At 45.4% G+C, this 14189-nt stretch overlaps 1 protein-coding gene across 8 annotated transcripts in view; it reads right to left on the bottom strand.

Annotated features, from left to right (window-relative positions):
- Positions 1–14189, bottom strand: part of SULF1 (sulfatase 1) — a 191653-nt gene that overhangs the window by 8884 nt on the left and 168580 nt on the right. For 3 of the 8 annotated variants that reach the window (XM_060393763.1, XM_027973027.2, XM_060393764.1), the window contains 8 exons: positions 11686–11938; positions 9936–10032; positions 9422–9516; positions 9042–9107; positions 7701–7873; positions 5380–5522; positions 5163–5286; positions 3056–3089 (listed from right to left, as the gene is read on the bottom strand). In XM_060393763.1, the coding sequence (XP_060249746.1) occupies positions 3056–3089; positions 5163–5286; positions 5380–5522; positions 7701–7873; positions 9042–9107; positions 9422–9516; positions 9936–10032; positions 11686–11938 (985 nt within the window). Of the gene's footprint in view, positions 1–2973; positions 3090–5162; positions 5287–5379; positions 5523–7700; positions 7874–9041; positions 9108–9421; positions 9517–9935; positions 10033–11685; positions 11939–14189 lie in introns of those variants that run through there. The other 5 variants (XM_042254290.2, XM_042254289.1, XM_060393760.1 and 2 more) reach the window with 2 other exon arrangements.

The following is a 14189-nucleotide window of genomic DNA, read 5'->3' as shown; positions in this document are numbered from 1 at the left end:
ACCAGTTTTCACAGACCACGAGAAAAATAAACACCCCATTAACCTGTGGATCCTATTCTATTTTGCAACACAGAAATTATTACTTTCAACTCAAGCCAACAATTATTTCCTGAGTCATAGCGGCCACTTTACTGAACTGTATCCTTACCGTGAGCTTGTCCTAACCGGAAAATGAATAAGCAAAGCATTTCAGCTGCCCCTGCCTTATGCAACTACCATGCCAAAAAGAACAACAATAAAAAAGAAACTGAACTAGGGAGCAGACTTTTTAAAGACCTTCTAAATATGTCTAAGGATTAACCCACAAAATTGAAGGCAGTTTAAAGACTCTTCTGTAGTCAGTCTTGTCAAAGATACATCTTCTAAAATACTCTGCTGAATTTTCAAGTTCCAAATTCTTCAGGTGTGTTTGCTATCATGTTTATCAAAGGCTTTTGTAATCACATTTCATGACTGAAAACCCACTTTAATTAGTTTTCTTCTTTTTTCTTTCTTTCTAGTTTTTGGTGGCACTGCTTGGAATGTGGGATCTTAGTTTCCTGACGAGGGATGGAACCCATGCCCGCTGCACTGGAAGTTCAGTGTCTTAACCACTGGACTGCCAGGGAAGTCACCTAATTAATTTTCTTAAAAAAAAAAAATCTTAAAGGATCGAAGCTTCCAAAATCTTGGGAGGACTAAGCATGGGTAAACTGGGACAGTAGTTTTTCTGACTTTCCCACATCTGCTGTCTGTCCATCCAACAGAGTGCAATGAACAGGGAAGGTTACATCAAACACTGCCTTTAAGTGTCCAGTGAGAACACAGGTGTGACAGGTTGATGCTTTCCTGTTTCATCATCTCCTGCCTACTGTGAGGATAGCAGCTGAAAGGTAGTTTGCATCATGGATTATGAAGTGGTAGAGTCTGAAAAACCAGTCATTTTGAGTTAAAGAGGATCCTTAAATTTGTCCATTTGTAAGAAATTCTAGAAAAGAAAAAGCAACAGGTAACGTGAGGTCACCGCGCACACAGTTTCGTGCCATGTTACCAGGGAAGGGATGAAATCAACAGCCAAAGTCACCAAGGGCGTGCCAAAATGACCCCAGAAACGACGGATGTGGCCCCATTTAGTGGTGGTGGTGACGGTGATCAGGGCAGGGGGAGTCCCAGATGTGCGCGCTAAGTTGCTTCAGTTGCATCTGACTCTTCGTGACCCTATGGCTGCAGCCTGCCAGGCTCCTCTGTCCATGGGATTCTCCAGGTAAGAATACTGGAGTGGACTGTCGTGCCCTCCTCTAGGGGATCTTCCTGACTCAGGAATCGAATCCTGAGTCTCCTGCACTGCAGGACTGGAAAGCCCAAATCCCTTTAATCATGACTGGAATGGAGATGACATTCTTTATCTCAGAGCTATCAGGGGATGGCTTGTGAAGAACTCTTCCTTAGCTCCAACCAGACTTGTGTCTGTATCTTTTATCTCTGTCATGAGAGAAATAAAAGAGGGCCAGACGGAACATCCCTTGGCTGTAGAATCGAGTGCCTCATAAAATAACTGTAAAGTCAATGTCTAGTGTGAGGTCCGCTTAAAATGCCCTGTTTGAGAAATGTCTTAAAGGGACCCCCGGGAGGCAGGCAGATGAGTCCCAGTGTGTGAGACAGTATTACCTCACATGGCCCGGGGGAGACCAGCTTAGGAGGGGTTTTTCTGTTCTGTCTTATGCATGAAGAAGGGATCTGACAGCTTCCCTGGTGGCTCAGGTGGTAAAGAATCCGCCTGCAATGTGGGAGACCTGGGTTCGATCCCTGGGTCAGGAAGATCCCCTGGAGAAGGGGATGGCAACTCACCCCAGGAGTCTTGCCTGGAGAATCCCATGGAAAGAGGAGCCTGGCGGGCTACAGTCCACAGGGTTGCAAAGAGTCGGACACGACTGAGTATAAGCACAAGCAGGCATAATATATATGCGGCTTGCCTGTGCTAAAAAAAAAAAAAAAAAAAAAAGGAATCTGAGACCAGAGCTCAGAAGGCTTGAGGGAGGGCGGGGGCCACCAGCACATCCTGGAAGGGCAATATTCTTCGGTTTCTCCAAGACAATATCAAAACGGGTGACACCAACGAAGTCCATGTTCCTTTGATGGAATCATTTCTCCCAAGAGGATTCATGAACTAAGGCTGTGCCTCAGTTTCCCCTCAGTAAGGTAGTAAGGACAGGTCCCTGCTGCCCCACTCAGCAAGCTTCTGACAGACCTGCCTGAGGTCTCAGCAGGAAGTAGAAGGTTATGAGCAAGGGCTGATCCCGTCACTAGGTGTTTGGGGTCCTGCTCCCTGACCCCAGAGCACAGGGAAGCAGGGGGGCTACTTGGGGGGTGGCGAGGCTAGAGGGAAATAAGTAGACTGGGCCCAGGGCTGGTCTTCAAGCTTTCGTGTGTCAGGCACTGTGTCCATGATGTGCTGAGACCTCCCTGTGAGTCTCGACTCTGGGTACACCGACCCCCACTCTCCCCCTTCACTCACCACCACCCTACAGAGCTTCTGAGCCCCAGCATGCCTGCTTTTATCATCACAGCTAATTAAGGACCGTGAGCAAGGAAGTGCCTTGTCTTTCCTCCAACGTCAGCTCTACCATGCTCTCTACATTCCCACGATCCCTTTTGTGATCCTGACGTCACATTTCATGAAATCTCCAACTCGTTGCCATGATGCCTCTCCAGCAAATCGACGTGTAAGAGCCACCAGGAAAATAATTCTCCCTGCTTTTTCCCAGGGCTCCCGGAGGTCATTCTGTTTCCCCCCGCTTCCCGTCATTCCATGCTACCAAGCACCATCCAGCAAGCACACAGGCATGAGTGAGTAAAGGCTCTGAGACACATCTGGTTGTGACAGTGAGTTGATTTCAAAGCAAAAATGATAGATCTGTTCCCAATGACACAAGACGGTGGAGAGAGCTGTTAGAACATGCATGCACCCCAAGCTATGCTCTGAGTGACACGGTGAGGGACGGAAATGAGTTAAAATGGCTCGATCATGCAATTATTGGGAAAGAAGCTGCCAGGGAGAATAAAAAAGTCTGAATACCTGTGCAGGTCATAGCTTCCTCCATCTTTATTTCCTGATATAGGAAAATATAAGAGTAATTTATGTTAGCTTTAGAACTCATAAAACCACCCCCTCTGTCCTGCTTCATGCACAACCTCTAAATCCTAGAAAGAAACATCGTGTGAAATACAGACAGCGCCGGAGTCCAACAGAGCTTTTCTGTTAGGTTCAAAGTGAGGATGGAAAGCTATAAATAAAAAAAGGGTTTAAGATAAAACATATTGGAGTTTACATGAAAAATAGGTGGGGGTGAGATAGGAGAGTCAATTTCAAAGTAATAAGACGAGTACTTCCCAAAGTCCAAGTAAGTCTCAGGAATAGTTAACTTTTGGTGAGTTTAGACTAAACCCTTGGAAAAGAGGGCCAACAATCATCTCTCTTAGGAATCGTCTAGAAGTGGACAGGATTGCTTGAAGTGTAACAGCAAAAACAGGCTCCACCTGGCACGTCACTCACCATTCAGAGGCTTGATCAGGTTTCACTAAGTAGAGCTGCCATGTCATCACCAATAAGAGGGCTATGTGCTTTGGGGAAGAGATATCATATTTCTAGTGCCTCTAATGGTTGTTCCAGTTTTCAGGCTGTAGGTTTTTTTTTTTTTTTTTTTTTTTCCTTCAGGATTTGAGGAAAAGGTCAGATACACCAGATATCTGAAAAGATTTAAGCTGAGTGGAGCTACTGACCAAGAGATCTGGGCTCTCCTGGCTGGTGATGAATTCCACCAAGGCGTGAATGGAGGGGTGGGGACTGACAGCAGTGATGGGACCGCCCACAGGATTTAGAATTTTCAAGCTGCAACCTGCAGCTTGAAAGCCTCCGGGACCCAATACTGGTGATGATGCTGCCATTTCAGGATGCATCCTGGCTTTTCTCCCCATCACTAACATGGCCCAGGGAGCTGCCTGCTTTTATTACTGGTGATTCTGTTGATGCTGGCTTCCAGGGGACCCACAGAGACACAGGCCCTTAAGGGCCTGAGAAAACCCAGCTGCCAACAGACGATTCTTACAAATTGCTCCCCACTGCCTATGGGTCCAGGCTTCCAAGGTGACACTGTGGTAAAGAACTCGCCTGCCAGTGCAGGAGATGTTAAGAGACACAGGTTCAATCCCTGGGTCAGGAAGATCCCCTGGAGAAGGGCACAGTAACCCACTTCAGTATTCTTGCCTGGAGAATCCCATGGACAGAGAAGCCTGGCGGGCTACAGTCCCTGGGCTCTCAAAGAGCTGGACACGACTGAGGTGACTTAGCACATAGCACACGCCTATGGGTCGAACTCTTGGCCCTTTTGGGGTTGACATATTATGCCCTTGGCCAGCTCCAGCACTTTCTCCTTCCTTCTATGAACAGCTGATATTTACATTTCTATAGGAACTATGAGAAAATCAGTATTCTCATTAACCAGGAAAGAGCTGGGGCAGACACTGAAAAGAACTACTCTCCAGGAGCCAAAGGAGAAATGAGTGAGTCTAGCTCTGCAGACCAGGGAGGGAACTTCAGGCTGATTCCATGTCAGCCCTCTTAAACTTTCAGATCTCAAACAACATCCTGCTCAAACATCTCTAGTTTCAGACAGGAAATACTGGCAAAAGAAATCTAATTTAGTGTGTCGTGGGCAGGTATCCAATTAGGTAAGTTTCAAACTGTGAAAAGCAGAAATAGGGCATTGTGTGTTTCCATTCTAATTCTCTTAAAAAAAAAAAAAAAGGATTTCCCAGTTGACCTAGAGTATCTCTTATGACTGTTGACAGCAATAACAAATAACCCCCCGCCGCTTTCATCCCATCTTCCAATGGATGCTTTCATCAGATATTGAGGTTTACTAAGAGAATGCATCTTTGGGAGAGATGGAATGAAACGCCCACGAAATCTTCGGGGGTATTAAATTTTTCATTAGTGCACCCAGAGCTAAATTTATTGAGCAAAGTATGTTTGGAATTGCCTGGAAAGTTTCCCCTGTAAGGGTCCCAAATGATATGCTTTCATATCTTCTCTCCCCAGCTATATGTTTCAAAGGCAGAAAACTTGACCACAAAAAGAATTTTCCAGGTACTATAGGAAGAAAAAAATTCTTTTTTTTCCTTACCAACTTCAAGGCCCTTGGGTCTTGGGTTGCACTGCTTATACCCTTGACAGCTCCTGAGTTCCATCAGCTGCAGGTGTAGCTGATTCAAAACGCCCCGTTCGACCGTGTGCACAGTGTTTGTGAGCTGTGGATGAAGAGCCCAGAACAACAGCTTTAAGCTCATGTTCTCCTTATTTCATATTCAATAGCTTCACAAAATGAGAACATATTGACTTACCTGATAAGGATCTGTATTCATATCAAAATACTCCAAAAAGCCAGTGGCAAACTCGCAGAATAGAAAGTTATGTGTCTCATTAACTGTCCGCAAACACCAGTAGGTGTTATTGTTAGAACTCGTGCAAGCACAGAAAGATCCCACTGTTGGTAAGAAAGAAAACAAAGGAAAGAGAGTGAGACAAGGTGGCAGCCTAGCTATTTCAACCTTTTCTTGTCTTCACATTTTAAAGATCATATTTTCTCTCTTGCAAATACTGTGTGGGTGGACATTAAGTGAAGTGAAGTCGCTCAGTCGTCTCTGACTCTTAGCGACCTCATGGACTGCAGCCTACCAGGCTCCTCCGTCCATGGGATTTTCCAGGCAAGAGTACTGGAGTGGGGTGCCATGGTGGACATTAAAAGTACTCTATTTCCCCCCCTTCTCTATACAAATTTGCTGTGAGATTAGGTGAAGATGGAAAAAAACAGTGGCGACTCATGAAGGTGAAGTTTCAGGCCTGTTCGTCTGCTGTCCCCTAAGTTCTGCTGGGTATTGATCCCTAAAACCGAGTGATGAGCGGAAAGAAGGAAGGAAAGTATCAGAACTCCTATTTATGGTTGTTGTCATTTTTTATAAAAATTAAAAAAAGGTTACTTAATAAAAAGATGGACCCAGGGCCTTAGTTTGTTTTGAATGTCAGATGGTCAAGTGTTACAAATGGGCCCTGGAAACAGAGGGGATTCTGCAGTGTACATGGGCTTGGAGAAGGCTTGAATCCAGCTCAGAGGATTTAGGGATGTCGAAATTTGTGATGTCACAGACTGTCCACAACACCTGAACATGAGAGATGGACAGTTACCATGAAGATGTCTTGTACCACACAGAGGTTCACTGGTTAATTTGTAGAACGTATGTGAAAGAGCTGTCAAATTAAAGCTGCTACTGTGTGTTCATGTCCATCCCAAACTCCCTAACTCCCCCATCCTTCCTTCCCAGCAACTGTGAGTTCCTTCTTTAAGTTCTGTGAGTCTGCTTCTGCTTTTTAAGTCGCTGTGCATGCGTGCTCAGTCATGTCTGACTCTTCATGACCCTGGACCGGAGCCCAGCAAACTCCTATGTCCGTGGATTTCCTGGGAAAGAATACTGGAGTGGGTTGCCATATCCTACCCCCGCGGATCTTCCTGACCCGGGGATCGAACCCACGTCTACTGCATCTCCTGCACTGCAGGAGCATTCTTTACCACTGAGCCACCTGGTAAGCCCATGTAAACACAGTGCAAACAGACACTGAAGTCAGGATGCGTGAAAACAGAAAGATAAAACAGAAATGGTCGTAAGACAGGCCGTAGGTCTCCCTAAGAACGGTCTGTGGCTTCCTTGAAGTCTCCAAATTCAGTTTGAGAAGCACTGACCTGGGAGGCCTACTGCAATCCTTTCAACTAGAAGATCTGGTGTTTTAGCTACTCTGTGGGCTGGCTGGCCTTCATGCGAAAAGCTGGTATTGAAGGGGACTGAGGATAAATCTGACAGAGTCCCTGCGTTCAAGGGGTTTTACTTCCTTTTGTGATATGCAGAATGCGTTCTTGAAGAAAGCAGAAACGAAGTATATTCGGGGTAAAAGTGTTCACCCATTTATTCCGTTACTTAGTGACGGAGCAGTCTAGCTGGGCCAGAAGTCCGCCAAGGGCTGGGGACCTTGTGAAACATCATTGGGGAGAAAAACCCATGGAGAGCTTGGCATTTTCAAACAAAAGACCAAAATAAAAATTTCTAAAGAAAAAATGTAATTTAGAAGCAAAAATGATCCTAGTTGTCGGTATAGAAAAATGATATGATACTTTAATCTAGAATCTTTCTAGATTCCTGGATTCAAGCTGCTGAATTCCTTAGTCTAAGTAACTGGGTGAGATGCTGGCTGTCCACATGGTGGCAGGAAGTAGCATTTTTCTTTTTTTTTTTTTGTCAGCACTGTGCAGCCTGCGGGCTTCCCAGGTGGCGCTAGTCGTAAAGAACCCAGCTGCCAATGCAGGAGATGTAAGAGACGTAGGTTCAATCCCTGGGTTGGGAAGATCCCCTGGAAGAGGGGATGGCCACCCACTCCAGTATTCTTGCCTGGAGAATCCCATGGACAGAGGAGCCTGGAGGGCCACAGTCCATGGGGTCACAAGGAGTCAGACAAGACTGAAAGGACTTAGCATGCATGTGTGCATGCTCAGCATGTGGGATCTTAGTTTCCTGACTAGGGATCGAACCCTGATGTCCCACATTGGAAGGGCAGAGTCTTAACCACTGGGCCACCAGGGAAGCCCAGGAAGTAGCACTCAGGTGGAGCGACTCACGGTTCCAGAACGGGGCCGTCTGCCAGTGGCTGTTGTCGTGTGTGAAGCAGGTGAGGCCGGGGAGGCTGCACTCCTCGCCCTTGCGCTGCCTCTTCTTCTCCTTCCTCTCTTTCTTCCTCCTGCGGTTCTCCTTGTAAAGCTGCAGTTTGCTGTCTACTTCTTGAGCGGCTTCTCTATTTCAACAGAAGGGACGTTTAAATGATCAGAAAGCACTTTCTCAAGTGAAAACAGGATTGTTGCTCTGAGTCTCTCACACACATATTCAGGCACAAGATAACAGACACACAATAATAGATGGCCTTAAGTTTTCAGGGCTTCGCTGGTGGCTCAGATAGTAAAGAATCCTCTTGCGATGTGGCAGACCTGGCTTTGATCCCTGGGTCAGGAAGATCCCCTGGAGAAGGGAATGGCAACCCACTAAAGTATTCTTGCCTGGAGAATTCCATGGATAGAGGAGCCTAGGGGATTATAGTCCATGAGGTCGCAAAGAGTCAGACACAACTGAGCAACTTTCATTTTAAGTTTTCAGAGGGCCTCAAAGCATGGAATATAATCAGTGATATTGAAGACAAACTCATTAAGTGACAACACCCTTAGAATTTTACTATCTCAATAGGATCAATATTCTCTTCCTTATTGAATGCAAATGTTGATAGAAATAAGTATCAATGTGACTCAGAAGATTCCACTAGCCACACCCTTTGGACAAGTGGCTCAGCCTCCTGGCAGCTCAGTATCTATCAGCCACTTGAATTAGGTTTCTAGAATTCTATCGAGAAATCCTAGAAAACAGGCTTGGAAAGAATAAAAAAAGAAGGGTTTTTTCTTTTTTGATTTGAAGGGCTCCAATTTTGTTGAGGCTCAAATATTAAATCCCTCTTATATGCTAATTTTACTATTATTTTAAAAAGATGTCGATTTCTTCCAGCTTTCAGAATTCAACATGATTGCAGGCTGCTCTACAGACCACAGGGACCTAATTCGGTGAGCCCACGTGTCCTGATCACTGCCCACAGAAAGCAGTGCATGGAGGACAAGCCAGTTACCAGCAGTGTATCATCAGGGGGAGCACAGTGTATCGTCAGGGGGAACACAGTGTATTGTCAGGGGGAACACGCGGAATTAGATTAGAGCCCCACGTAATGCCCCCTCATGGGATTCCAAAAGCAAGGATTGCCTTGGTCCCTTGGCAAGATGTGGGCTTGTTTCCAACTTCGTGCGCTTCCCAGCTGCATCTACTTTTCTCGAGCCGCATCACTTGGAACAGAGTTCCAGTCCCCTTTCAGAAATGCCCAGCAAACAGTCCTTCACTCCCAGCAAATGTAGCAAATGGTTACTTACTTGAACGGGTGAAGGTGGCTCTTTAATTTCTCTTGCTTTTTCACCCCTTTCTCTTTGTTGTAATAGCTGCAGCAAGAAGGTTAAAAAGTGAGTTTGATAATCATGCATTTCATCAAATAGTTCATTTATAAAATGGAAGCAAAATGGAATGTAGGCAGTCACTTTGTTATATGTAACAGTCTTAAAGGGACTTTTTTTTTTTAACCTTCTGCTTGGGTTTATAATATATTTAATTTGACTGAAATGGTTTAGATCGTTATAATATACACTAGGGAATTCAATGTATTAAACTTTCTATTGGTGAAACAGAGGCGAGCCTCGTGTGCGTCACTGCAGCCTGTGTTTTGCAGATGATTCTGTCATGGGACACGCACACACACCTCTGTTTACTGCAGCCACACTCCTCAGGCTTCCTTCTCTTCAGATGCCCTCTCACTTCTCTCAAATTCTTAATTTTATCTTGCAAAGCTTCAATCTGGAAAACACACACACCAACAATGACATCGTAAGGTCAAGATTTTCTATATGAGGTAACTTTCTTTCCACCCTGTTTTCTGTGTTCCATAATTATAGCTATTCATCTGAGATAATAGTTTGGAAACAAGCTGAGCATAGACTAGGTCTACCTCTATATACCGTCCACTGTGTTATAATAAGTATTAACAGCTGGCTCTTTTGTGATCAAATCATTTTGCTCACAGAGATTTCAAGTCAGGCTTTTCTTACTGTCTATTTTGCTTTCCGTCAGGACTATCACTGTATCATTGGAGAAGGAGAAGCACCTTGTTCTTCTATTTTTCACTTAATTATAAAAAAGGATGAGCGTACACAGCAGGGCTGGCGAGCAGGGTTTGCAACTGGAATATACCTGTCAATCACATGGCTACAGCTCACCTCTTTATCAATGAAGGCCTTGTGGTCCTTCCAGGCTCTGGCTGATTGATAAAGTTCTCTCTCACAATGGATTGTATCATTTGGAAGAATAAAGCACCTGCAAAAACAAGCTACATTAGAAATAGGTTTCTAGTCTAGTATCAGAAAATATTAGAGGGACTTCCCTGGTGGTCCAGTGGTTAAGACTCTGCACTCCCAATGCAGGGGGCAGAGGTCTGATCCTGGTCGGGGAACTAAGATCCCATATGCCACGTGGCCAAAAAGTAAAACACAAATAAATTTTAAAAATGTACCTAATTCTGGTTCCGAGGCTCTTTGGAAAACAGTTAAAAAAAGGCAAGTAGTTAAAAAAAAACATTAGGAATAGCAGAGGGAACTTCATTATCTAAATGCTTAACTTGGATGCTAGCATTAATTTGGAGCTGAGCCATAAACAAGGATAAGTGGGAATATTTCCTGGCAACTGGCAAGGACAGAGAGACATCACCACAAAGTCAGAGGCAATATTCAGCCATCACCCCAAACTCCATTTCTGAAAGCCCCACCAAATACTGTATGAAAAGAATGAGGTTCTCACAGCTGTAATGGAAGTGACTGACTTGAAGAAATACAGAGTTAGAAGGGGTTTATTCATCCAGCTCATTTTGTTATAAAGAGCCTGACTGAGGTGCCTCTTTCAATGTGAAGTAAGAAGCAGCCCCAGGGATGGAGAGCAGGTGAGACGGGATCGGGATCTATCAACACTGAAAGAGAAACCAAGCTGGGTCTAAATCTTTCAGTATCCAACCATAACCATCACAGGCGCCTAGAGACCCTTGTCCCAAAGATAAAAGTACTGGCAGGCCTCATGGCACCCTGCCTCCATAAAGATGAAATGAAAATAAAACAAAGATATTGCTAATGCATTTGCAAAGAAAAGACTTCTCTATCAAGAGAGCACACAGATTTTGGAAAGACCTGAAGAACAGGGCAGTCGGTCAAAGCCAAGGAGGAGTCATCTCCCCCAACCCACCCCATCTCTGTGATTCTCTGGGATCTGGACAGGTCAGGTGTTTCTGATCTCACATCCATCCCCAATCTACACCACCTTTCTGGAAGCTTCTCTAGGACCCAGAGCCCTCCCTTGGGCTGTATGTCATCTCTGAAGTCCTGAGGGTAAACCGCTCTGAGCCACAGTGACCAGGCAGCATGGGGCACCTCTGCAGTCCTGGTAATGATTCATACGTGTTTTCTAGACTCCACAAAGGTAACTGCTTCAGAGGAGAAATCCATGCCTGCTAAGTCAAGACGCGACAGCATCACTCTGCCTCAGGGCCCAGCTGATCAGCCTTCATGTGATACTGACCCAAAACAAAAAGTGTCCAAATCTATGACAGTCTGGACTCCTGTTGCTTCTCACTCAGTCGTGTCTGACTCTTTGTGACCCTAGGGACTATAGCCCACTAGGCTCCTCTGTCCATGGGATTCTCCAGGCAAGAATACTGGAGTGGGTTGCCATTTCCTCTCCCAGGGGATCTTCCCAACCCAAGGATCGAACTCACGTCTCCTTCATCTTCTGCATTGTAGGTGAATTCTTTACCACTGAGTCTCCTGGGAAGCCCCCCTCTTGATTCTTAACCCTCAGTTATCACATGGGCCAGCACTTGGACACTGCCCTGCTAAGCAATATTACTTTTTGCAATGGGGAAAAATCGTGATGATATGGAGGGATGGCTTTGAACTCAACCCCCGAGCCACAGAGCCTTCTTACTTGTGCGTCACGCGGACGGTGGTGGGCAGGCCCACGACATTGCCACTGTCTGCCAGCACTGTGTCCCCATCACCACCGCCAGTTGCCTGGAGGCCTCCGGGCCCCTGGCGGCCTTCATCATGACGCTTGGCAATGTTTCTTGGCCGCAAGACCTGCAATTCTTCTTCTTCCAGATTGATGTCATATATTTCGCCTTCAAATTCGACTGACAAGGAACGTGTCTGCCGGGTATGCACAAATCTGGGCTTGTACTCTGGAAATAAGGGAAGACAAGTTAACAGGGACATCCGGGTATAGTTTAGGAGGGATGAAAATGATCGCCAGGCTTGGGGAGCATTTTGAGGGGGATGAGCAGCACACATGGCCTTGCTACCTGGCCCGAGGGAGTTCATGTGGGAAGAGACAGGCTCTGGTCCAGGCTCGAACAGCGCAGAATGGTGTGCTTTTCTGGACCATAGGCCCTTCACCCCTCAAGGGAGGTAGTAGGTCAAGGTGACCTCTAAGACTCTTTCTGCTTATGGTAGGCTGTGAACTTCTACTGCGTTAGTCACTCAGTTGTGTCTGACTCTTTACAACCCCATGGACTATAGCTCACCAGGCTCCTCTGTCCATGGAATTCTCCAGGCAAGAATATTGGAGTGGGTTGCCATTTCCTTCTCCAGGGGAACTTCTGTTGAGTTGGCTAAAAATTTGTTCCGATTTTTCTGTAAGATGGTATGGAAAACGAACTTTTGGTCAACCCAACACATTGTTTTCAATGTGGACTACAAGGCAGTTTGGATAAAACTATAAATAATAGTAATGACTATAATTTAACAAGCTTTTGCTATGTATTATTTCCTTCATGCATGCGTGCTAAGTCAATTTAGTCGTGTTCAACTATGTGTGACCCCGTGGACTATAGCCACCAGGTTCCTCTGTCCATGGGATTTTCCAGGCAAGAATACTGGAGTAGGTTGCCATTTCCTTCTCCAGGGGGTCTTCCCGACCCAGGGATCGAACCCATGTCTCTTATGTCTCCTGCGATCGCAGGAGACACTGGTGCCATCATTCCCCACATACATATTTCTAATGCACAATCATGAAAGACAGGTATTATGATAATAAATCCTCACATTAAAAAAAAGCACGGTCAGATTGTCAAAACAGGCTCATGAATTTGGTGTTGTCATCTCTATATTATGATGAGAAATCTGAAGTTTGAATGCTACGTCTCTTTTGCAAGATGATGCAGCCAACAGTTGTGGGAGCTTGGACTATAAACTGTCAGACTCTAAAGATGACAAACTTGCCCCCTTTTTGACTGGGCTGCCTTTTCAAAAAGGTAAATGGCTCAGATAATGAAGAATCTGCCTGCAACGTGGGAGACCTGGGTTCGATCCCTGCTCTGGAAAGATCCCCTAGAGAAGGGAATGGCAACCCATTCCATTATTCTTGCCTGAGAAATTCCATGGAGAGAGGAGCCTGGTGGGCTACAGTCCATTGGGTCACAAAGAATTGGATGCGACTGACTGACTAACACTTTCACTTTCAAATATTCCAGACACCTTCTATTTGCACAAATAATAAAAGATTGCTCTAAGAAAAGCTGAATTTTGCAAATGCTCCCATCAACCAATGGACTAAATACCTGGCAGATGGAGAATAATGCTGGGGGGAGGCCAGTATGCTTTCTGGTCAACATAGACCACTGTCAAAACTCATTGTGGGCTAGGTAAGAGCTTTAATGTGCAAACACGCAAACATGGGCTCCTGCTGATCAGATGCACTCAGGCTCTGTGGGGGCGCACTCAGTGCTCTGATGTGTCGACCTTGCTGCTAAAGTAGGAAGAAAGGGTGCACACAGGCTGCAGAATCAGAACCATCTTGCTCTCTGCAGGAAGCTGTTTTGAGAAGAAACGCCTCTGAGATGGCTCACTGAGAGTGCTCACAAATTCCACTGTGATGGAAAAGAGAAGCATCCAACCCATGTTCTCCACACAGCTCAAAAAAATGGCCCTAGACTTCTCCAGCTTGTGCTCAACATGGAAAAATCAGTGTGCTTTATGGTCAGTGCCTGGGGAGTAACACTGAAGTTCTTGGGAGAGAAGAGGCTGCCTCCACCTTCAAGCTGGACACTGGGGATGGTTTCTGCTAAGGGTGAGGGTCTGGGTCCTCTCCTTTGTCATTTGCCCATTAGAAATCTTGGTGTGAATTATTAAACCTGGCATTTTTTTTTCAAGAGGAAAGAAAATCTCCCAAGTCAATGATTTTCAGCCTTTTGGATTATCGATTCCTTTAAAGTTTTATATCCAGAAGCATGCATATATACACAAAGAATATGCTTAAAATTTTGGATAAAATTTTAGAGGGCCCAGTGGTCATGTATGGATGTGAGAGTTGGACTGTGAAGAAAGCTGAGTGCCGAAGAATTGATGCTTTTGAACTGTGGTGTTGGAGAAGACTCTTGAGAAGTCCCTTGGGCTGCAAGGAAGTCCAACCAGTCCGTCCGAGAGGCGATCAGT

The sequence above is a fragment of the Ovis aries genome, chromosome 9 (assembly GCF_016772045.2).
Source record: "Ovis aries strain OAR_USU_Benz2616 breed Rambouillet chromosome 9, ARS-UI_Ramb_v3.0, whole genome shotgun sequence".
Taxonomy (NCBI): Eukaryota; Metazoa; Chordata; class Mammalia; order Artiodactyla; family Bovidae; genus Ovis; species Ovis aries.
The sequence above is the reverse complement of the archived record's forward strand: the minus strand, read 5'-3'. Positions and strand labels throughout refer to the sequence as shown.